Here is a 22,959-nt window from a genome sequence, read left to right on the forward strand (position 1 = left end):
AGCTAAATACGGTAATGCTTCAGCATTCACACAATAAGAAATCAGGAAGCGGGGGAAACACATTTCAAAGTGAAATGTTTAACTGTATGAAATAAGGACTCCACAAGGTTGACGTCATCAGTCTGCCTGTGGAGGGTTTGAAGTCTCAAGTTTGGCATATTGACCTTTATCATGGAGATGTCTTGGGACCACATGAAACCACAGTGGAATGAGAGGGTGGAGACGTGGTGGAGAACCTCTATCTGTGGTTGCAAAGGATCAATCACATGGTGGCCATATGCTTCACCGTCAAATGTGAAGAATGAGAATTTATGAAAATAAAGATGTACATTTACAGGAAAAAAAGTCATAAATGTAAGCCAAAGAAGTCAAAATTTAAGAGAAGAAAAGTTTAAATGTTACAAGAATTAAGTCGTAAATTCACGAGATTTTTTTTTAAATATTACGAGAATAAATATGTAACTCTATGAGAACAAAGTCATTAAAGTTGTATATTTATGATAATTTTTTTGAAATATTATGAGAATAAGGATGTATATTTACGAAAATATTCATAAATGTATGAGAATAAAGTCAAATTTCTGATAATTTACGAGAAAAAGAAAATGTTGAAATACTACGAGAATAAAGATGTAAATAAAAAATAGTCATAAATGTATGAGTAGAACAAAGATCAAAATCTGCCAGAATAAAGTAAAAAATTTAAGAGAATAGTCAAATTTCTGAGAATTTACGAGATTTTTTTTATACTTTACAAAAAAGGTATACATTTACGGCAATAGTCATAAATTCCTGAGAATGAAGTCGCACATTTCTGACAATAAAGTTGTAAATTTACAGAAACAGACTCATAACATCACAAAAATAAAATTGTAAATGTACAATAATTTTTTTTGGAAATATTACGAGAATACAGCTATAAATCTAAAATAATATTGTCATAAATTTGTATGAATAAAGTTGTAAATTCACGTAAAAAAGTCACGAGAAACAAAATCGTAAAATAGATCATTATTCCCCTCATTTTGTGGAGACTTTCATGCAGTGCTTGTACAAAATTTGCAACACACTAAAAATAATCAGACAATGTTTATTTGAAAAGACGTTATAACACAGATGAAGTTTGTTAGTGTTCAGCACAGCCATTTATTTACTGTTTACTGTTCTTCTGACCACTTGGATTTAAAAAAAAACCGCAGCGGCTTTAAAGTTATTCACAACTGAAGCAAAGCAAAAAAAAAAGCTCCCCTTCGAGATTGAGTGCACTAACTAGTATGCAAACCGGAATACCAACCCCCCCCAATTGGCAGTAGTCAGCAGAAGTTCCCAACTTAAAGAGCTGATGCAATACGCCAGAGCGTCTTTGAATAATGTTTAAAAAAAAAAAATAAAAAAGTGTCTTGCATATTAACAATGTCGAGACAGGTAATGCTAATTCACCTCTGCACCCTGTTAGCATTCATGTATGCACCGAGCAGGTGCAGAACGCTGTAATGCTGAACAGTGATAAACAGCAGCTGTCAATCAAATTAATCACCGAAGCAGGTCAGCCCGATAACACATGCATAAGTTGTTTTTTGTTATTGTCTATCTCTACACGATAGATAATTCATACATAAATGATTCTATTAATACAAAATATAAAAATATGTGAGGCCTCATTTACAACCGTATTTACACGCACTTTCTTAACTTAAGTGAAATTATTAGTTCATTTATCTATGTACATACTATGAAGCAAATACAATAGTACAGTATATTCTATAGCAAAATCAAGGGAAGTTCAACTGTAGCAAACAGACTATCTGCATTTACAAAAAAAAAAAAAAAAAGAATTGCACATTTTACAAAAAAAAAAACCCAAAAGAGAGAAGATACTGTAAATGATGATGATGCCTATCTCTGCAGTGTGGGAGAAAGTTAGATGGTGCGTTCAAGGACCGTTGAAGAAAGTGTGTGGAAAAACATGCAAAAACTGGGTATTCTAGTACTCTAGTGCCAAAATGTTTTATTCATTCATTCATTCATTCATTTTCTACCGGAGGGGTGCTGGAGCCTATCCCAGCTGTCCTGGGGCGAGAGGCGTGATACACCCTGGACTGGTGGCCAGCCAATCACAGGGCACATATAGACAAACAACCATTCACACTCACATTCATACCCACGGACAATTTGAAGTCGCCAATTAGCCTAGCATGTTTTTTGGAATGTGGGAGGAAACCGGAGTACCCGGAGAAAACCCACGCATGCACGGGGAGAACATGCAAACTCCACACAGAGATGGCCCGAGGGAGGAATTGAACCCTGGTTTCCTAGCTGTGAGGTTTGCGTGCTAACCACTCGACCGAATGCTTTATTTCATTCATATTACCGTAATATCCAGTATATAAGGTTCTACTTTATCTGTAAACTTTGAAAGTTAGATGGTGCGTTCAAGGACCAGATGCCAACGCGTTAAGAAATGATGCAGTTCTTGCTTTTTCTGCGTTTGTGTGTGGTTGTTAGCAGCGCACTACGGTTGTTGGCTCCTCCCACCCCCGTGCTGTACTTGTGTACCAGCTCCTGGTTGCTGAGATAGCGCGTCTGGATGGGTCTCGGGATCGGTTCTCCCAGGAAGTAACCTTCGTCCTCCGATTCGGACGAGGAAGAGCAAGTGGAGCACCAGTCGTCGTCGTAGTCGTAGTCCTCCCAGGAGTACTGGTTCAAGCCTGTGCGTCGGCTGGCCGCGGGGTTCTGAAGCGTCAGGTCTGATGTGGTCCTGGGGCACTGGCGGAAGAGTTGCGGTTGGTATCTCCCCGCTCCTCCGACGACTCCGTACTGGTCCCTGGAACTCCTCGGAGGAGGGAAGCGATCGTAGTCTTCTCGAACGTGACGCTGCGCCCTTTCTTGCGGTCTCACTCGCCGATCCGTGACCAAGTTGAGAGCGTTTTCCGAGCGGGAGCGCCGAGATCTTCTGGTGCGGTGATGGTGGTGGTGGTGTCTGCGTCTTTGAGGGGTTTCCTCCGGTATTTCTATCCTGACACTCGCCCCTCTTGCTCCTCCTCCGCCTCCTCCACCGACGCCGCCACTGCTCACCCTGCGTTCACTGATGGGGGGCAGGCGTGCGGCGCTGGCGCTGCTCACCAAGCTCACCCTGTCTTCTTCCTGGTAGGTGAATCCGGGCGGTAGATGAGCCGTGACTCTGCCGGCACCCACGCTGGATGGGTCACAATACTGCAGCTGGTATTGGGAGGACCTGGGCGGGTTTATCTCCATGTAGGGTTGACCACCGTTGACACTGTGGAGGGACTCCGAGCTCCGGAATTGGACCGAGGAGTTAAGGTTGTCCGTGGTGCTTTTCTGGGAGATGTTCACTCCAGAGTCTTTACTCAGGTCAGGCATGGAGAAGCGGGATAGGTGCTCTTGCCGTGTCGCTCCTCCTTCTGGAAAACAGAAATGAAGCGTTAAGATGAAGAACGCAAGAGTAGGAACATTTTGAATCATCTCACACCAACCTGCAGCGTTTGCTATGGACACGGACTCCGTGGATCCTCTCGGGGTCTGCTGCAGGGGGGTCAGTTGCTCAGTGAAGCTAAGTGCATTGATGGGGTTCCTGCTTCTTGCTGCTTGGGTCGCCGCCGGAGGACCGGTTTCTCTCTCTCTTTGGAAGCCATGCAGACTGATGGAGCGCTTGTCCGCCGAAAACCCGCTGCAGTGCTGAGAGAGCTCGTCAGTGAAACTCTTGTGGGTCTTCAGTTTGGGGGGGTAGTAGTCCTCCGGGGACGGCTGTTGGAACCAGGTGTCATTTAGAGAGTGACCCTTCATGGCGGAGATGGGTGGCCTCTTTAAACCTCCGTTCTGGTTGTTCTGTCCGGTGCATGGCGTGTTGAAGGACGTTCTGACGTTGCACTGACTGAGAAGCTGGAGAGGGGAGGGGCTGGACGTTGGCTCAGATTGAGACTCAAACTTGCGTCCGTCTTGCTTCTGGTTCTGCCAGGCAGGAGGCTCGCGAGTCAAACTCGGAGTTTGACTGGAGAGACTCAGTAGGTCCATTTGTAAAGACAACGGGTCCACCTCGCCCGACACGTTCTCCGCTTGCCCTCCACCGCCGCCGCTGGCGCTCTTTCCCGCCTTGGCGCTGCGTCTGGACTCTCTGGTGGAGCGAGCGCTTTGGAAAGCGGAATCCGAGGAATCCGATCCGTTGGGCTCCTCCCCCAAACTGCAAGAACGGGAGCAGAAGATTTGTCCCTGCTTGGGCAGGAAGGGTCGACCCAGTAGAGAACGTTTGCAGTGGGCACAACAGAAGCAGCCCTCTGTGGCATGCCAGTGCTGCCCATCATATGTCATCTGGCCTTGGTCGATACCTGCAAGGACCAGAAATAACGGGAATGGAAAGAGCTTGTTTATTTAAAAAAAAGCTGCCATTTTGAAGCGTGTATTTTAATGTTAAACAACACAAAAAGGAAATAAATCTTTTTCCCAGCCGGCGGCACGGTGGGCTAGTGGTTAGCGCGCAGACCTCACAGCTAGAAGACCAGGGTTCAATTCCACCCTTGGCCATCTCTGTGTGCAGTTTGCTAGGTTAATTGGCGACTCCAAATTGTCCATAGGTATGAATGTGAGTGTGAATGGTTGTTTGAACCTAAGACAAGTTGATGGCAGGAAGCACGTGCAGTGCAATTTGCACATATGTGCCCTGTGATTGGCTGGCGACCAGTCCAAACCAGTCCCGCCTCTTGCCCCAAGACAGCTGGGATAGGCTCCAGCGTACCCCGCGACCCTCGTGAGGATAAGCGGTAAAAATGAATGAATGAATGAATGAATAAAACATTTTGGCAGTACCCAGTTTTTCCACACACTTTCTTCAACAGTCCTTGAATGCACCATCTAACTGTCAAAGTTTACAGATAAAGTAGAACCTTATATACTGGAAATTACGGTAATATGAATGAAATAAAACATTTTGGGGGCTGCACGGCGGATGAGTGGTTAGCGCGCAGACCTCACAGCTAGGAGACCAGGGTTCAATTCCACTCTCGGCCATCTCTGTGTGGAGTTTGCATGTTCTCCCCGTGCATGCGTGGGTTTTCTCCGGGTACTCCGGTTTCCTCCCACATTCCAAAAACATGCTAGGTTAATTGGCGACTCCAAATTGTCCATAGGTATGAATGTGAGTGTGAATGGTTGTTTGTCTATATGTGCCCTGTGATTGGCTGGTAACCAGTCCAGGGTGTACCCCGCCTCTCGCCCAAAGACAGCTGGGATAGGCTCCAGCACCCCCCGCAAACCCTCGTGAGGACAAAGCGGTAGAAAATGAATGAATTAATGAGTTTTTTCAGCCATGCATAAATTAAATATTGTTCATTGCAATAAGTTTTTGATTTGGTAATGTCTGCCATCTGCTTCTCCAGCATGTTTTTAATCACGGTTTCAGAGGATGAGAGCGTTTGTTCTCAATGGACATTTGGGCTTTCACTGCATGGATAAACTGCTCGCATGTTGTTTCATTTTTGGCTTAGTTTTTACAACACTTGCCCTTCCTGACATAACCGCGGTCTTCTGGAAAGGCAGAAGTGCGAACCATTACACCAGCAGAGATGATTGACACACAGCATCCATAAAACTATGCATAATAAAAATGACTGTAAAAGTAGTGGTCCTTGTTGCACGTATCTTGGCAGCAGTGGTGAATTACACATTAGTAGAGCTCTCTTGACATAAAATAACACCCCTATAGTCAACTTTACACACCATGTTAGACATAATAGGTGTAAATTACCCAACTTAAGACCTAAATAAAACTCTTATACTCACATGTGTTGCGGACATGTAGAACAGGAAGTCGCATTGGGGGTTCACAGTTGAGTTTTACAGTGGACTGTATCATTATTATTATTATTATTATGACTATGCTGACATTATTATTGTGCTTGTGGAGTGATTGAGTGAGGGGTGCTGGAGCCTATCCCAGCTGTCTTTGGGCGAGTGGCGGGGTACACCCTGGACTGGTGGCCAGCCAATCACAGGGCACATATAGACAAACAACCATTCACACTCACATTCATACCTATGGACAATTTGGGAGTCGCCAATTAACCTAGCATGTTTTTGGAATGTGGAAGGAAACCGGAGTACCCGAAGAAAAACCACGCATGCACGGGGAGAACATGCAAACTCCACACAGAGATGGTGGAATTGAACTCGGGTCACCTCGCTGTGGGCCCTGTAACCACTCGACCACAGTGCAGCCCCTCAAATGAGTGGCCATCAGGCTGCTGAATGCCAAATAAGCCCCTCTACAACTTTATATTATTATTATTATTATTTATTCTAAATTATGTAAATTATTTGTACAAATTACTGTTTGCGCTGTACATTGTTCATATTTGATGTCATCTATTTATTCTCCACATTATTATTTATTATTATACAGGCAACGACATTTTGTTGTGCAATGACAATAAAGAAAGTCTATCCATCTACCTATCTATCTATACAAACCACTGTATGAGTTGCTGGCACCATCATTGTTCATTCATGAACAAATATATATAAATATAGCCCGCCCCCCGCCCCCCAGCCTCTAAGACAAGTTGATGGCAGGAAGCACGTGCAGTGCAGTTTGCACATCTGCCTCACACATTGCTGTGACAGACGTTGGGACTTTTCGGTGTGGGTTTTCTCATGGTAATCTCCCTTCCCACATTCCAAATATATGCATGTTAGTTAGGTCAGTCTGAAGCTCTAAATTGCTCACGGCTGCCAATGTGTGAGTGTGAATGTTTGTCTATTGTACCGTATGTCCTATGTGATTATGTATGTGACCTATATGGTGTGATGGCTGACGTCAACCCAGATGAAGCAGTATAGCGTGTGGCGTTTTTGGGCGTACCGATATGTTCCCCGCAGGAATCGCAGTACTCGGCATAGAGGGATTCAAAGCAGGAGCAACAATAGGGTCTTCCTTCCTTCATGATGTAGCGCTGGCCCCCGAGCACCGTCTCGCACTCGAAACAGCAGAAGTGCTTCATATGCCAGTGACGGCCCTCCGCTTCCGTGCACTCGTCCGCCAAGATGATCTGAGAAGAAACAAAAAGACCTTTAATCAAAAGAGATTACAATCTCAGTTGTGATAAGATAAAAGGTGCTGGTTTGTCTCTTTGTACACTTGTTTCACACTCGCTCCTGGCAGCGTAGTACAGTTGGATCTTTGTCATGGATGTGCAGTAGGCTTGTTTGAACCATTGGTGCAAGCTTTTAATGACACTGGTTAAACCCATGCTCTGTGTTTTAAGCCAATTAAAATGGTTCCAGCCTGCTGTGGTGTAAACTAAGGGTGCATTCACACTCAACCAAATGCCCTTATAATACAAAAATATAAAAATGTATCATTGCAACTTCCCTGCCTTGCTGGAGTATTTCAAGTTGTTCTATAGTCTGTTGATATGATGCATGTACATGTGCAAGGTTAGCATCAGGCTTCATTCATTCATTCATTTTTCTACCGCTTTTCCTCACAAGGGTCGCGGGGGTGCTGGAGCCTATCCCAGCTGCCTTTGGGCGAGAGGCTGGGTACACCCTGGACTGGTGGCCAGCCAATCACAGGGCACATATAGACAAACAACCATTCACACTCACATTCATACCTATGGACAATTTGGAGTGGCCAATTAACCTAGCATGTTTTTGGAATGTGGGAGGAAACCGGAGTACCCGGAGAAAACCCACGCATGCACGGGGAGAACATGCAAACTCCACACAGAGATGGCAGACGGTGGAATTGAACCCCGGTCTCCTAGCTGTGAGGTCTGCGCGCTAACCAGTAGACCGCTGTGCAGCCTCCAAAATGTTTTATTTCATTCATATTACCATAATTTCCAGTATATAAGGTTCTACTTTATCTGTAAACTTTGAAAGTTAGATGGTGCGTTCAAGGACCGTTGAAGAAAGTGTGTGGAAAAACATGCAAAAACTGGGTATTCTAGTACTCTAGTGCCAAAATGTGTGATTCATTCATTCATTCATTTTCTACCGCTTATCCTCACCAGGGTCACGGGGGTGCTGGAGCCTATCCCAGCTGCCTTTGGGCGAGAGGCGGGGTACACCCTGGACTGGTGGCCAGCCAATCACAGGGCACATATAGACAAACAACCATTCACACTCACATTCATACCTATGGACAATTTGGAGTGGCCAATTAATCTAGCATGTTTTTGGAATGTGGGAGGAAACCGGAGTACCCGGAGAAAACCCACGCATGCACGGGGAGAACATGCAAACTCCACACAGAGATGGCCGACGGTGGAATTGAACCCTGGTCTCCTAGCTGTGAGGTCTGCACGCTAACCACTAGACCGCTGTGCAGCCTCCAAAATGTTTTATTTCATTCATATTACCATAATTTCCAGTATATAAGGTTCTACTTTATTTGTAAACTTTGAACCCTGCGGATAATTTATGTTCTAACACTGTGACAGCTCCTTTACTTTAGAACTAGTCAGTGTTAGTTGCAGTTCACATTTGTTGTCTTTGAGCGGGGCTGTTGAATTATTTGCTAATAATTCATTAATGCTGATGTCCGGGACATCAAGGCAGGAAACAATCTGGATCCTCCAATGTAATTTTCATGCTCCTGCGCTGTGGAGAAAAGCAAGGCGCTTTGAAAATATACTGAAAACGCTTTCAATGTGCGACATGTGCGTGACGCTGCGGCGTAGTCAGATGTGTGTGCCATTTGACACTGTTCAAAGACGACAGCCTGCAGGCATAAAGTCGCTGTGGAACAACTCCATTATATTAACTATTTGTTCCAGACTTTTTCTTATTTAGCAACCGCAGCAAAATGTGAGGAAAAGAGCGTTTTTGTACACTTAGAAGTTAAATGAAATTTTTGACAACATAGAGTTTGTGTACATGTTGAAGAGATGAGTGGTAATTAGCGTTTAATTGCCACGAATCACGGACAACCATGTGATGAACTCAATAAAATGTTTATTTCGTTTTACAGCCCTTGTTAAAAGACAGATGTGCCTTTCAAGTCCCGACGCTGTCATTGTCCCCGTTTAGAAAGGGGAAGTTAGTGTTAATAGTCTGGAGATCATTAGAGCTGAAGTAAATTTATGGTTTAAGAATGACTGTGTGTGTGTGTGTGTGTGTGTGTGTGTGTGACGGAGCAAAACCAGTGAGCATCATATGACAGCAGTTTAGTGCATACTTAGGCAATGTGCAGACTGTGTGAATGTTAATCACGATGATGCGTCAGCGCATGATTACCCGCACGCACTCGTTAAAAAGACTACCTCATCACAAGCTGTGCAGCGCGGCTTCAGCCTCTCCGCATGGTGCCGGCCGCAGTAGATCTTCCCGTCCTGGTAGAAGTAGATGAGGTCCACCAAGAGCTCGCTGCACATGCTGCATACGAAGCAAGCCGGGTGCCAACACACGCCGTGGCCGGCGCGCGATGCAAAGACGGCGATGTCGCCACCATTTATCTGGCCTCCGCACTGAGAAGAGATGGAAGAGGAGACGTTTTTAATAGGGCTGTCAAATATTTCGACATTTTAATCAGGTTAATCAGAGTCTTTAAATTAATGAATCATGATTAATCAATCTTGGCAACTGTCTGCATTTTTACTGCATTGAATGAATAGAAAGATAAATGACAGGACAAGATTATATACATTTGTATGCACGAACAGCTCCAAATGAACTGTCAATCATGTCCAAAAATCAATTTGTCTAACACTAGTCTCCTTAATAGTAGCAAAACATTTTAATCACGTTCAGACATCATGTCATTTTCGGTACATTTCCTTGTTTTCAGTGTACTTTCAAATATACGTATAGTACATTTAGCAAATGATCTTTTTTTCAGCAAAATATCAGTTAAAAAAGGCTTCTTAATTTTTACTTTGACACAAATTTAACCAAATATATTTAGCCAAAATACATAAACAACTCTGCCACAACATAAACAATACAAAACATGATAGTTTTACATGAAAATAAACATGAAAATAAACTGACAAATACACCATGAATTATTTAATTTTCATGTGTGCATTCAAATTTCCCCTCAATACATATTCTCTTCAACATGACAAGACCCTGTGCCTTTTCACTTCCTGGTTGCTGCAGACCATGTAGTATTTTTATGGGAAAGTTGCTGGCAGAGTTCTTATAAAATGTACTTCTGCGGCCATCTTTTCCAGCTTACAACTGCACTAAACATGCTCTCTTTTATTGTGGAGTTGCATCATCACCTCATGGTTTTATACAAAAAAACATAAAAGATGTAGAAATAGGTCTTTGGGAGCATGCGGCGGCGCTGGTAAAAACTTGGTAGTAAACGAGTTGTGAATCTGTGAAATTCAAACTGCAAAGTGGCAAAGAACGACATGGGATCTCATTGTGCAGATGTACCTAATGATGTAGCCACTAAGTGCTTATCTAGAACTATTTCATTTACATTACTTAACTCCAAATTTATGTGAGAATCGACAGCTTCCTTAGGTAATTTTCCAAGCAAAATATGATGGCTCCTGAGTCATAAAAATGCTAAATGGAGAGCAGTCATTCAATAAAGCAGCGCCGGTTATCACTGGATTGTTCTATAACAACATTCAGGGTTTAAAAGGTCATATAAAATAGCCTAATTTCACCGTCATGTAGCATAAATCCTTTCAAATAAAGCTGCATTACATCGTAATGGATCACCTTCAGATGGAGGAGGAGTAAGGCTGCTAATGTCTTGCAAGAGCTTTAAGTGTCAATGTCATGAATGCTTGTGTAATTTTGCATTGAAAAAAATTAAACCAGGTGAGAATGTTTGTTTACGTGTGGCCTTCATGGTCAGAAAGGCTGACAATGGTGGGGCAAATAAAACTGGAGTGATGTATGGGTAGAGAGGAGTGAAGGTAGAGGAGTTGAAGAGATAAACAACAAGGAAAGTGAAGGAGACAAGGGGTCAAAGGTCAGGAGGAGAAAGTAGATTTAGAGAGAGAGAGAGAGAGAGAGAGCGGGAAGATGGTGACAGAGGGAGAGTTAGCGGCTGTCTAACTGGAACACAGCTTCCAGGTGCTGGGAGGCAGGCTTAAATCAATACACACTCCACAATACACAATCCCATCCCTGGTGTTCTCATGTGTTCGTGTGTATGCGTCCATATCTATGAACCTGAAAGAAAAAGCTACCGTGCATCTTCACCTGAGGCACCGAGATGACAAACGCTTAATTCTCTGTTGTACACAATACTGCAATCACTGCTAGGTTTTTGGTTTGGCTCTATTTTGCATTGTGATCCCGTGAGGCCAAACTTGCAAACTTCTGCAAGATTTAGGTTAGTATGAAAGTGAATGACAATTCTGTGAGGACGCAAGACGCTGTTTTTAAAACAAACTGTGTCTGATTGAGTGTGACAGCTCGCTTCAGCTGGAAGAATGAAACGCGAGCACACAAACAAAGGACAAACACACACACACACACACACACAATGGATTGACCCATTAAACTGCACTGAAGAATAGGCAATAAATACTTCAACACTTGCTTGAATGTGAAACCCAATGCAAAAGTCACCACGTGACCCATGTTAAGTTAATTCATTAAGCATACCAACAGGATCGGAGCTCAAACGTAAGCTGTTTTTTTGCATGTTTTGCCTCGACAAAGACAACAGCCTCATCAACAAGGCCCTGAACGCCCCCCTGACACTCTTCACACCCCACCCCTGCCTCATCCTGCCACTTTGACACTTTCACTATATGCGTTACATTAACGCCCAGTTTGGACTCTTAGGAAAAACAATCAGACTGCACTTCCGGATTAACAAACAAAAAACAGACTGTGTACATATATTTATACTGTATATTCTGTATATTTTGTATTTTTCATTCTTTTTTTAATAGATGTGTCTGCACCTACTATACCAAAACAAATTCCTAGTATGTGTTGATCATACCTGGCAATAAAACCGTTTCTGATTCTGATTCTGATTCTGACAATGCTTCGTTTTGATTGTCAGACGTCATCCAAGCACAGAGATGACACTTCGGTACGAGGTGCAATATTAAAATAAATAAATAAATAAATCTGAAACTGTATTATGGAAAGCAGGAAGTGAACAAATGTAACAGTTACTGATGGAGGGGTAGGATTTAATAAGCTTTGCTTCTTCCTACTCCTTTTGGACATGTGGAACTGGGAACTGATTATGGGATGCATTCAATTGTAATCTGATGTTCATGTTCAAATGAAATAAAACCATTACCATTACCGTGTATTGCTTATCAAAACATTATGCAATGTATGTGTGTGATAATAAAGTGAAATGCAACCATTCCCCATGGCTTTTTATTGACCAATCATTTCTCTATTTTTATGTACGCTAGGCCCCTCCCAATACAAACCTCCCACATTGAATTGACAAGGTCACGCCATTGTTATAAAAGACAACTGGCACATCTCAGGCCGTTGTATGTCCACAGACATCACTTCTCACATGTCATATAAAAAGGCCCGCAAATTGCCAGTTGTCGGCTCCACGTCTGGCTCATGACACACCTTTTGACCCGTGTCACATGACTCAGAAAGGACATTGAGGAGAGTGATGATTGGGTGTTTCCGTATTGACATCAGCATCTAAAGATGCATCCTCATCCATGCTTTTATCAAATGCAAGCAAAAAGATTCAAAATGCTGCATTAATTAATAAATTATCACTACAACGACGTACACTGAGGCCTATTAGTAAAAAACTGATGAGACAATACCTTAACCCCCAAAAAACTCCACTTTTTGGGGAATTTTGTCCATTATCCACAGTCCTTATATAGACATATTTATTTTCTGTGTGTTCTAAAGATATAAAAACAGAGCAAGATCGCAATGGTTTATGGTTTTAAATACTGTACATGCTATGACCATGTAGTAACAGGTACATTCATGATCACATTGTAATACTTACAGTATTGTGTCATACTTTGGTCCTTTTAAGCACTACCGGAAGTTACTTCCTTCTTTGGTAAATTGATTTCACACAGCAACATAGAACCAAAAACGCAGAGTGTTAACTTTTCCATGCTCAAAAACCAGAAACACAGCAACATTGGCGGCACGTCCAACGTGTAGCGTTACCCTTCGGTAGTCGCCTAAGGCATTGTGAGTGCGTAGTTGCTGTAAATTGAGCGTTGTTGACGCTTTTTGGAGTTTTTTTTCCAGGAGGCCCTATAGGCGTAATATTCGTTTCTCATTACGTGCATGCTGAGCTCTGTCTTTTTGTGTTTCTTTATATCTTCAGAAAGAAAAAAAAGAGAAAAATATACTGTATGTGTTCATGTCTCACATAGGGATTGTGGATGATGGGCAAAATATAAAAGAAAAGGCAGTTTTCCAGTCATGGCATGTCTGACATGACATAGAAAAACATTGTTTGCTCCCATTTCATGTGGAAGTGGTAAGTTATTGGGTTTTTACTTTTTCTTAACTTTTCTTAAGTTTTCAATAAATAAATCGGTGGGCAAGTGGTTAGCATGTTGAACTTGAAGACCCACTTGTTTTCTGTTTAATTTCATTTTTGAGCTGCGTGTTTACTGCTTTGTTTTCAACCAGTACTTGAATTGAAAGGTTATTTAAAAAAAATAAGAATTCTGATTTTTATCTTTGATTGTGTCGTATTTACTACTAATTTTTACCTGCTCACAGATGGCGCCCGTCATGGTCACAGGGAAAGGGCGAACATTGCCCCGACCGAGGTTTTCCCTTTTACGTTGGTTACTGAAGAGCTTCAGTTCCCGCTTCTCTTCATCATCCAGACTGTTGCAATATCGAACCTGTACAGGTAACAAAATGCATAGAGTGTCAACCCAGCTGTTTTCTTAAGCGAATGAAATAGTATTTGAAAACAATCCTTGTGTTTAGTTAGAAAACAATGCATTTAACATGTTTAATGAATGCTTATTTCAATGTCAAATGCAATATAGAAAAATTGCCTTTCTCTACTTATTGTTTTTTTTTACCATTCAAATGTAATCTTTTCTGTGTTTGACTCCTTTGCCCTGAAACAAGGGAGGAAGACGAAGATAGATGGATACAAATGAAGGTGATGGGGGAGGTTTGGGCTCTCACCTCATTGTCGTGCGGGGGGAGTTGATGAAGGAGCTGTTTGATTCGGTATTTCTCTCCCGGGCTGTTCACATAGGGCACCTTGTCTTCAGGTAATGAGCTGTAGTACTGGTGGACCTGACATAGAAGACATAGACAAAACAATGTATTTGGATGCTGAATACCCGAATAAACAATTTAATGATTGAAAGGAATTTTTTTTACCTCACTAATTACTTAAATATGGATGCATTTTTTTGTCCGTGTGTCCAGAAATATGCAGAACCCGGTTCATTTTGAGGGTCCATTTGCCATTACATGGTTGACTGCATATAAATGTTACCCAATTTTCTAATCTTACAGCCTTAAATGGTCACAGACAAAAATAATTAAGATTTAAGAGGAGGAGTGACCAACACACATGCACAGCTGGAATCAGTTTGATTTATTGCCCACCAGCAAAGACTTAATGGAATCTTACCTCTCCATCTCTACACATGGGAATGTATTACTGACCTGTCACGCGTACACACACACACACGTGCACTAAGAAGTGATTAACACATACGCATGTAGAAAATGTGTGTGCTCAGGTAGGAAGCGCAAAGACAGGATTAAATGCTAATCCGGCCATTCGGAATTACTTGCACATTCTTTGCATTGCAGAGGCGGACAATGAATGTCATCTCTTTGTTATTTATGGGGGTCTAGCTATTGCACTGTAACAGAGGGTCGAGGTATAATGGAGGTCAGGACACTCAAACATGAATGTGAGGGGGACAATTGGGGAAATGACAGCATTTTAGGGCGAGGCTCGAGGGCAAAGGTCAAACACAGGAGGTATGAAAATGGGGAAATAAAAACAGTTTTATTTGAACGCGCCTTGAATCCAGAGATACCGGTGGTGGCTGTAATGGGAAAAAAGGTATACGCCAACATGATGCGGCATGAAGCAAATCATTGGAATGAAAAGGTGATCGATACCATTTGACTGGGTCAGGACAATCTTAACAACCCATCTGTCAGTTCAATGGATCTACTGACGAGAGGCCATCAGCTTTGTCCTTGGCAATAACGCATTGTCTGTCACACACACACACACACACAGATTGAATAAAGCCTCTTGACCACACCTCAGCAACCAAGATTCCTTACACTACCCGACAACCTTCTCATAAATGTACTTCTCCAGATGTCAGGGAATCACATTCCTTGTCAAGGGCCGATGAGGTGCCTTCCATATGCATGCTTATTATTGAAATACAGTAATAACCGAAACATCTTTTTGGAAATGGAACCAGATCTCTGCTATCCGTTGCCAGTGTGCATGGATAAGGCATGTGTGTCCGACACCAAAAGGTACGTACGAGTGGTAAGTCAGACACGTGACGCTAACAACAAGGTTGCATTTGGCAGGTGAAAGGCCCACCACCGCCCGGCGGAAAACATCAGAAAAAGATACAGCATTAAAATACACGCCCATCTGCGGCGAGAGTCAGTAGGGGGTGGCTCGTGATAATAACTGTAATCACAAGCAAATGAAACTAAACACAGGGCCCCCGTATCTAACTGTACCAAAAGGAGTATTTTGAATGCAAAATGGCAGGACTTTACAGCGTAGTGACATGAGTGATGCTTTCACACAGCTGGTTTGTGTTGCAATTACTGACCAGACAGCGGGAGAAGATAGCAACCTGCACCGATACTGACAATCTCTCAACAAGCCACTTTACAGACGTTTTTATTATTGACAACACTGCACTGTTAAAAATAGGGTCAGAGTAGAAGTTCATGTATGTCACTCAAGGTACTATTAGAGGTACTACACTATTATGCGTCTTTTTCACTTGGCTCTTTTTTTAACCACTTCAATATTGTATCACGGGAAACGGCAAAAAAAAAAAAAAAGCCACAGTTGGAACAAGACACGATAACTATGGACGGGAACTGCAATTACATGTCATTTGGTGGATGTTGGCCACGTGGGCAATGTGACAAATTCTGTGCAAGTGGGGACCGACGGCAGAAGAAAAACAGACTACTGCAGCAAAGTGGGGACCAGGAAGGATAATTGTAACAACATGGTAACAGCACTAGCATTCGTGTTTTGGGGGTATTTCGTGCAACATTTTCTTAACCAAAGGATTAGGATGAAGAAGAAAATGGGCAAGAATTTTGTTCAGAGGACCTTGTTGGTTGATGTGGGTGCCAGCAGTGGTGGGACGTTAATTTTTGGATACTTTACTCCAAGTCTATCCAAGTCGTGATGCATAGGTTGGACATATACCGTAAAGTCCGGACTATAAGCCGCTACTTTTTTCCCAAAACTTTCAACCCTGCAGCTTATTCAGTGATGCGGCCAATTTATGTCATTTTTCTAACGGCCGCCAGGGGCTCTCTTGAGTAGAAAAGGTAAGATTAAGACCGGTGGAATATATATGCGTCGAGGAAGACTGCAACTCCCTCATCGTGGAAAATGCAAAAAGAAAAGGCATATGACGCAGCTTTCAAGCTAAAAGCAATCGATGAATCGATGGTGAGACGCTGGAAACGGCAGTGGGAAGAACTGGAGCAATGTAAAAAGACGAAAAAAGCTTTCAGAGGTAATAAAAGCAGAAAGTTATATTATTATTATTGTTAAGTTATATTATTAAAACTTTGAAAACTCTCTCTGTGTACCGTCTTTCTTTGTAAATATGTTGACATGTTTTAATGTGGGCACATGCGGCTTATATATGTACAAAATCGGTTTTCCTCTAAAAATGTAGTGGGTGAGGCTTATAATCAGGTGCGCTCTATAGTCCGGAATTTACGGTACAACCTCACAATTCAGACTGCAGTAGCTAAGCAGTAGCATATACAAATCAGACCCGAATCGCATTTGACAAAATTTGAATTTGACTGTTCACACTGACATAAAAATTCAGATACAGCTCACAAAAGCACCTTTGAAAAATGAACTGTGCAGTCAAAAGGTGTGAATTGGTCTTTTCCAGAAGACAAAAAATTTAATTGTTCATCAAAACGCTTGATTACAAGGATGTTCGAACTATGTCAAAGTCAGTCACTTTGAAGACCAAAACATTGTACCTCAAAAAAGCAAGAGTGTACGTTTTTGAGAGTGTCGCTAAACTCTACACACCAATAGGGCATCAACTCTCTAGGGAGAAACCTAAACCAACCATCAAGATCCTAGATATTAATCTTAGTGTCTCATTCTTCAAGATTGTGTGCAAGAGGATGACATTCATAATATGAAAATGAAAATCATTTATTACCAACACCAATAGCCAAATATATGTTGAAATAATTCACATTTCAGTTCCCACTTTTGCCTGACCACTTGTAAAATCATACTGCCCAAGACGAGAACCTAATTGACCTCAAGGTTGGGTCATGTGACCCAAGAGAGGAATGAAAAATGGCCTCTTGAGGGTGAAATCAGAGGGCTGCGCCAGCTCTGTATTGACTAGTTCATCACCCTGAGCTCATCAAGAAAACCAAAGTGGCTTCCATAAAACACACCCACCGTCCAATAAAACCCATGCGTAGTGCTTCAATGAAGTACGGTAAAAGAGAATTTTCTTGGATTTGCACGGCGCCGTTTAACGTGTTTGTGTATCGCACAAGCAAAGATGAGCCGCCGTGAGGCTGATGAAACTTACTGTAAACATGTTTGCAGGCAGAATGAATTGGAGATTAATGTGACTGCAGGGGCGTCATAATCCTTGTTATCCTTTAGCCTGCAGGAGGCACAGCAAGAAAACTCTGGAGTTATTATAATGTAGAATATGTAGTGAAGTGCAACAACGCTGAGTCTTAGTTATATAAACTCATAAGCTATCTTGGTGCCGATCTATTTCAATGAATGTATTATGGAAAGCAGGAAGTGAACAAATGTAACAGTTACTGATTGTAAAAGTACCAGATGGAGGGGTAGGATTTAATAAGCTTTGCTTCTTCCTACTCCTTTTGGACATGTGGAACTGGGAACTGATTATGTGATGCATTCAATTGTAATCTGATGCATGTTCAAATGAAATAAAACCAATACCATTACCATCTTTGAACAAGGTCAGATTGTTGAGCTGCATAATCAAGGCCTAAGCAAGATGGACGCATTTAAAACGTCTTCAAATACCCTCACGGTTATGGAACAAGACAGCGGTCGACATGAAAAATAGTAAAAAAAAAATGCCTTGGGCTATAGGATCCGAATTTTGGGTACAACGCTTTTCTGTTCCAGCATGACTAAAATGCATGGTGGTATGAGTTTGGTGTGAAAGATTGACCTCACACATCATACATACATATAAATGGGTAAAATGGACAAAAATAACAACAAAATGGACACACGGCAACATCTTGAAGAAGGTTTTCCCAGACGAGTGGAAGGCATTATGTCTGCAATCACATGGCCAAATACTTTTGCCGCTTTAGCATAAAAGGTTGGCGTAGACTCATTGCTATCAATCTTTTTGTGAAAAGTTCAGGCAGATGTTCTCATAATAATTTACACTGGATCAGAAATTTACATTGTGCACCTGTACCTAATCAAAGTAGTAATAACTGGTGAGTGTTTCTGATTGAGCAGTCAACTTATGTGTTCCGGTATAAGGTACCTGTTCAGGTTTGAGTCCTGGTGGCACCCAGGCGTACTCCTCCAGAGCGCAACCAGAGTCATCATCTGAAGTGGAGTTCCTCTGGAAGTCGTACATCAGCTTGGTGACCGTCTTCTCCATTTCCACAGGCATGGTGCTCACTGCATGCTCTTCTCGAGGACACTTACAATGCACGCAGATCTTCCTATCATTGGAAACAAAAACGGGAAAAAAACTGCATTAGATGGATGATGGAAGACAAATTGCTAATGCATCGCGAACAGCGCATGCACAAATGTGGCCTCATGTGGCCTTTTGTAGTATTTGTGGATTTTATTTCAACTGTCGAGTGGTTAGCGCGCAGGCCTCACAGCTAGGAGACCAGAGTTCAATTCCACCCTCTGTCATCTCTGTGTGGAGTTTGCATGTTCTCACAGTGCATGCGTGGGTTTTCTCCGAGTACTCCGGTTTTCTCCCACATTCCAAAAACATGCTAGGTTAATTAGCGACTCCAAATTGTCCATACGTATGAATGTGAGTGTGAATGGTTGTTTGTCTGGCGACCATCCAGGGTGTACACCAACTCTGACCTGAAGAAGACAGCTGGGATAGGCTCCAGCACCCCCGCGACTCTCGTGAGGATAAGCGGTAGAAAATGAATAAATTCAGCGACCACACCATTAGAGTGTAAACATAGAGTGGATCATTATTAGTGTCATATCATGAGAAACATTACAGTCATAAATCATTCCATTCCCATCGTTTAAAAGCCTTTTTCCCAAGGAATCCATCTGTGAAAAACGTCAAATCATCCCACCTACTCGGTCGTCAGCACGGTTTGAAGCCCAGTTGAAATTTCTGTAAATACCCTTTGACTTTTTCTTAAAACCAGATGGGGGGGCTTTACCCATAGGGGGAGTAAACTCCTCTTAGGTGAAAGGTCAAGGCCTCCCACAGCAGGTCTCACAGTAAAAATGTTGTGGCAGTGGATACAGGCGCTTAACAACCCTCGGAGGAACCAAGAACAAGGAATAATAGTCCAATGCAGCCAGTGACGGTGACGTAAAGCAGAATTGTGCACACCTAAGCACATTTTTAACACCGACCGCAATTAGCGCTTAACTCATTCGCTCCCAAACACATATTTATATGTCTTTTACATTTTTTTTTCTCCAAGAGAAGCACAAAGAGGTGATGATGCAATTGAGAATTAGGTACATTTATGTATATTTTAATGTACTAACATTAAGTAGCAATTAAAAAATAGTGATTGTCTGTACTAATAAATTGGCGGCACGGCGGTCTAGTGGTTTGCGTGCAGACCTCACAGCTAGGAGACCAGGGTTCAATTCCACCCTCGGTCATCTCTGTGTGGAGTTTGCATGTTCTCCCCAGTGCATGCGTGGGTTTTCTCCGGGTACTCCGGTTTCCTCCCACATTCCAAAAACATGCTAGGCGACTCCAAATTGTCCATAGGTATGAATGTGAGTGTGAATGGTTGTTTGTCTATATGTGCCCTGTGATTGGCTGGCCACCAGTCCAGGGTGTACCCCGCTTCTCACCCGAAGACAGCTGGGATAGGCTCCAGCACCCCCCGCGACCCTCGTAAGGAAAAAGCGGTAGAAAATGAATGAATGAAGTAATAAATCTGTTTAAGCTATTTAAATTGGTTTTTTTTTGTTGTAAACAACTCTAAGCAAGTTTACAAACTAAATTTACAATGAGAATTGATTAATTGTAAAATTATTAACAATAATGACTTTAGCGTCAACCTATAGCACTTTTGAGAGACCCACACAATGTGCTTAAATAAAAATAACAAAAACTGCATACAGATACTGTAGGTTTCTCTTTGTCCTTGACAGCCCCCTCAAGCGGCAAAAACATGGAGACAATCTCATTATGTTCCCAGACGGACGCCTGTTTGTCTAACTCTCACAGAGAAGCTTAGAGACACTCGGCACACTGTTTGAGCAGCTCGGTGTGTCAAAGATGTAAGGTGCCCCGAAGCATCCATGACACACTGTGGAGTGCGTCCTTAAACATACCTTTCCTCAAAAAGTCAAGCAGGTTGCGTCTTTTTAACAAAGCACCTGAGTGTGCTTTGGCTTAACCCTGATGGATGCCGATGAGAGAGAGCTTAAAGAAGTTTCAAAAGTACCCTCAAAGTAAAACCTTCCCGGAGGCATGTCACAACTCGCCGTATGGCATTTGAGCCTTTAAAGGAAAGCATTCAAGTAGGTCGAACAGTTGGAGGGATTCTCTATCACCACTTGTGATTCCTTCCCGGCTATTACTGTCATCTCTAGTTTTCAACGGCACTGTGAGCCGATGCAGACATGTGTTGCCAACGCGGAAGGAAGGGCAAGCCACAAGATAACACCAAATGACAGCGTACATAAAAGTAAACCGCAAAACGGCCACATGTGACTTGTGATGAAAAAAAAAAGGCCAAGCTCAAACAATACAAGTCATTGGAAAGATGTCCGATGCATGAAAGCAAAAGAACAAGACGCTCACTGACAGCATGTCAGGAAGTCGTGGGCACGTCAGCTGTTTCTATTTCTGCCTTGGGGTCTTGGAGATATACAAATAGCCTGGGGGGGGGGGCCTGAAGCAAAACATTTCACGATGCATTCCTTCCTGGAGGACAAATCTGTGTGTCCTGGTCTTCCAGGTTTGACCTCGGAGTCGACACTCACTGGCCCGTAACACCAGATGAAATTGACTGATTTTTCAAGGCACACAGAATATTGTGTTGGGCTACATATACATGGTATATACCAAACCAAAGATTAGACTCTCATCTTTCTTTGGAAGAAGAACCTTTTCCTGTTCTTCAGTAATCAGCAGAACATACGTAAGTTTCAGCAAAATATGAGTTCTCAACAAAAAAATGGAGAAAAAAGGCCTTTTGTGAAAAGATATATATAAATGCAGCCGTATAAAATAGCCAAAATGTCTAAACAATGATGCCACAACATTCATTCATTCATTCATTCATTTTCTACCGCTTTTTCCTCACGAGGGTCGCGGGGGTGCTGGAGCCTATCCCAGCTGTCTTCGGGCGAGAGGCTGGGTCCATCCTGGACTGGTGGCCAGCCAATCACAGGGCACATATAGACAAACAACCATTCACACTCACATTCATACCTATGGACAATTTGGAGTCGCTAATTAACCTAGCATGTTTTTGGAATGTGGGAGGAAACTGGAGTACCCGGACAAAAAACCCACGCATGCAGGGGGAGAACATGCAAACTCCACACAGAGATAACCGAGGGTGGAATTGAACATGCCACAACATAAACAACAAAAAAAATGGCAGTTTTACAAGACAATAACAATTTTAGATTTTCCCTAACAATGCTTAACCTCCTTCGCACAACACGGCTTCAAGCCTTTTCACTTCCTGGTTGCTGCAGAGTGCTCTTTTATAAAAAGGAAGATGCATGCAAAGGGCTTATAAAATGCACTTATGCCACCTTGTGGCCATTTTTGTCATCTTAGAACTGAATTGCCTTCTATTGTGGAGTTGCATCATCACCACTTCTCTTTTCATTAGTTTATCATTAGCTAGTCAGTAACTACTCTAAATGTGTGTCTTAGTTTCTCAGTAACTACTCTGCTCATTAGTACGTCATTATTTCCTTAGTAAGTACTGTATTTTTGTGTACCTTATTGTACAGTGAGACCCATTTGGGCAAATACTCTGATGAAGGACAAAAAAAAACCCATCAAGCTTCAACACACCAAATCTTATAAGCAACCATGAGTTCGTCATTATTTCCTCAGTAAGTACTGTATTTTTGTGTACCTTATTGTACAGTGAGACCCATGTGGGAAAATACTCTGATGAAGGACAAAAAAACCCATCAAGCTTCAACACACCAAATCCTATAAGCAACCTGAATTGCCGGCATTGCTACTACAACCATGGTCCGGGGCTTGTTCCTATCATCGCAGTGTTTGCAAAGCGCAAACAGTTTGCCAGAGATAACTTGAGAGCTAAAGCGAGCGCCACGAGACAAGATGATACGCGGATACAAGATTTTAACTTTACTTTTAAGACAAGTACAATGACAGAATATACAAACTATATGACTATGTACTGCAAGTTTTCATTTCTATGTTACACTCTTCTGCACACTGTGTGTATGCTACCACCGGCTCCGCCTCCACCCACCAAGACAAAGAGACTGTATTACTGACAAAAGGGTTCACTCCGTTGTTCGATGGAACAAATGCACCAAGGTGCTGAAACCAAAGCACGCAGTGA

The 22,959-nt window shown here is 42.4% G+C and overlaps 1 protein-coding gene across 4 annotated transcripts in view; it reads right to left on the bottom strand.

Moving 5' to 3' along the window:
• Positions 1–1,897: 1,897 nt before the first annotated feature.
• Positions 1,898–22,959, bottom strand: part of prickle2b (prickle homolog 2b) — a 91,545-nt gene continuing 70,483 nt past the window's right edge. For all 4 annotated transcript variants that reach the window (XM_078794859.1, XM_058074545.2, XM_058074547.2 and 1 more), the window contains 7 exons: positions 18,702–18,885; positions 14,104–14,217; positions 13,671–13,808; positions 9,279–9,482; positions 6,872–7,058; positions 3,495–4,343; positions 1,898–3,422 (listed from right to left, as the gene is read on the bottom strand). In XM_078794859.1, coding sequence (XP_078650985.1) covers positions 2,455–3,422; positions 3,495–4,343; positions 6,872–7,058; positions 9,279–9,482; positions 13,671–13,808; positions 14,104–14,217; positions 18,702–18,885 — 2,644 coding nt within the window. In that variant the 3' untranslated portion in view covers positions 1,898–2,454. The remainder of the gene's footprint in view (positions 3,423–3,494; positions 4,344–6,871; positions 7,059–9,278; positions 9,483–13,670; positions 13,809–14,103; positions 14,218–18,701; positions 18,886–22,959) is intronic.

This window comes from Doryrhamphus excisus, linkage group LG11 (genome assembly GCF_037039965.1).
Source record: "Doryrhamphus excisus strain RoL-2023G ecotype Guam linkage group LG11, RoL_Dexc_Guam_v1.1, whole genome shotgun sequence".
Lineage (NCBI taxonomy): Eukaryota > Metazoa > Chordata > Actinopteri > Syngnathiformes > Syngnathidae > Doryrhamphus > Doryrhamphus excisus.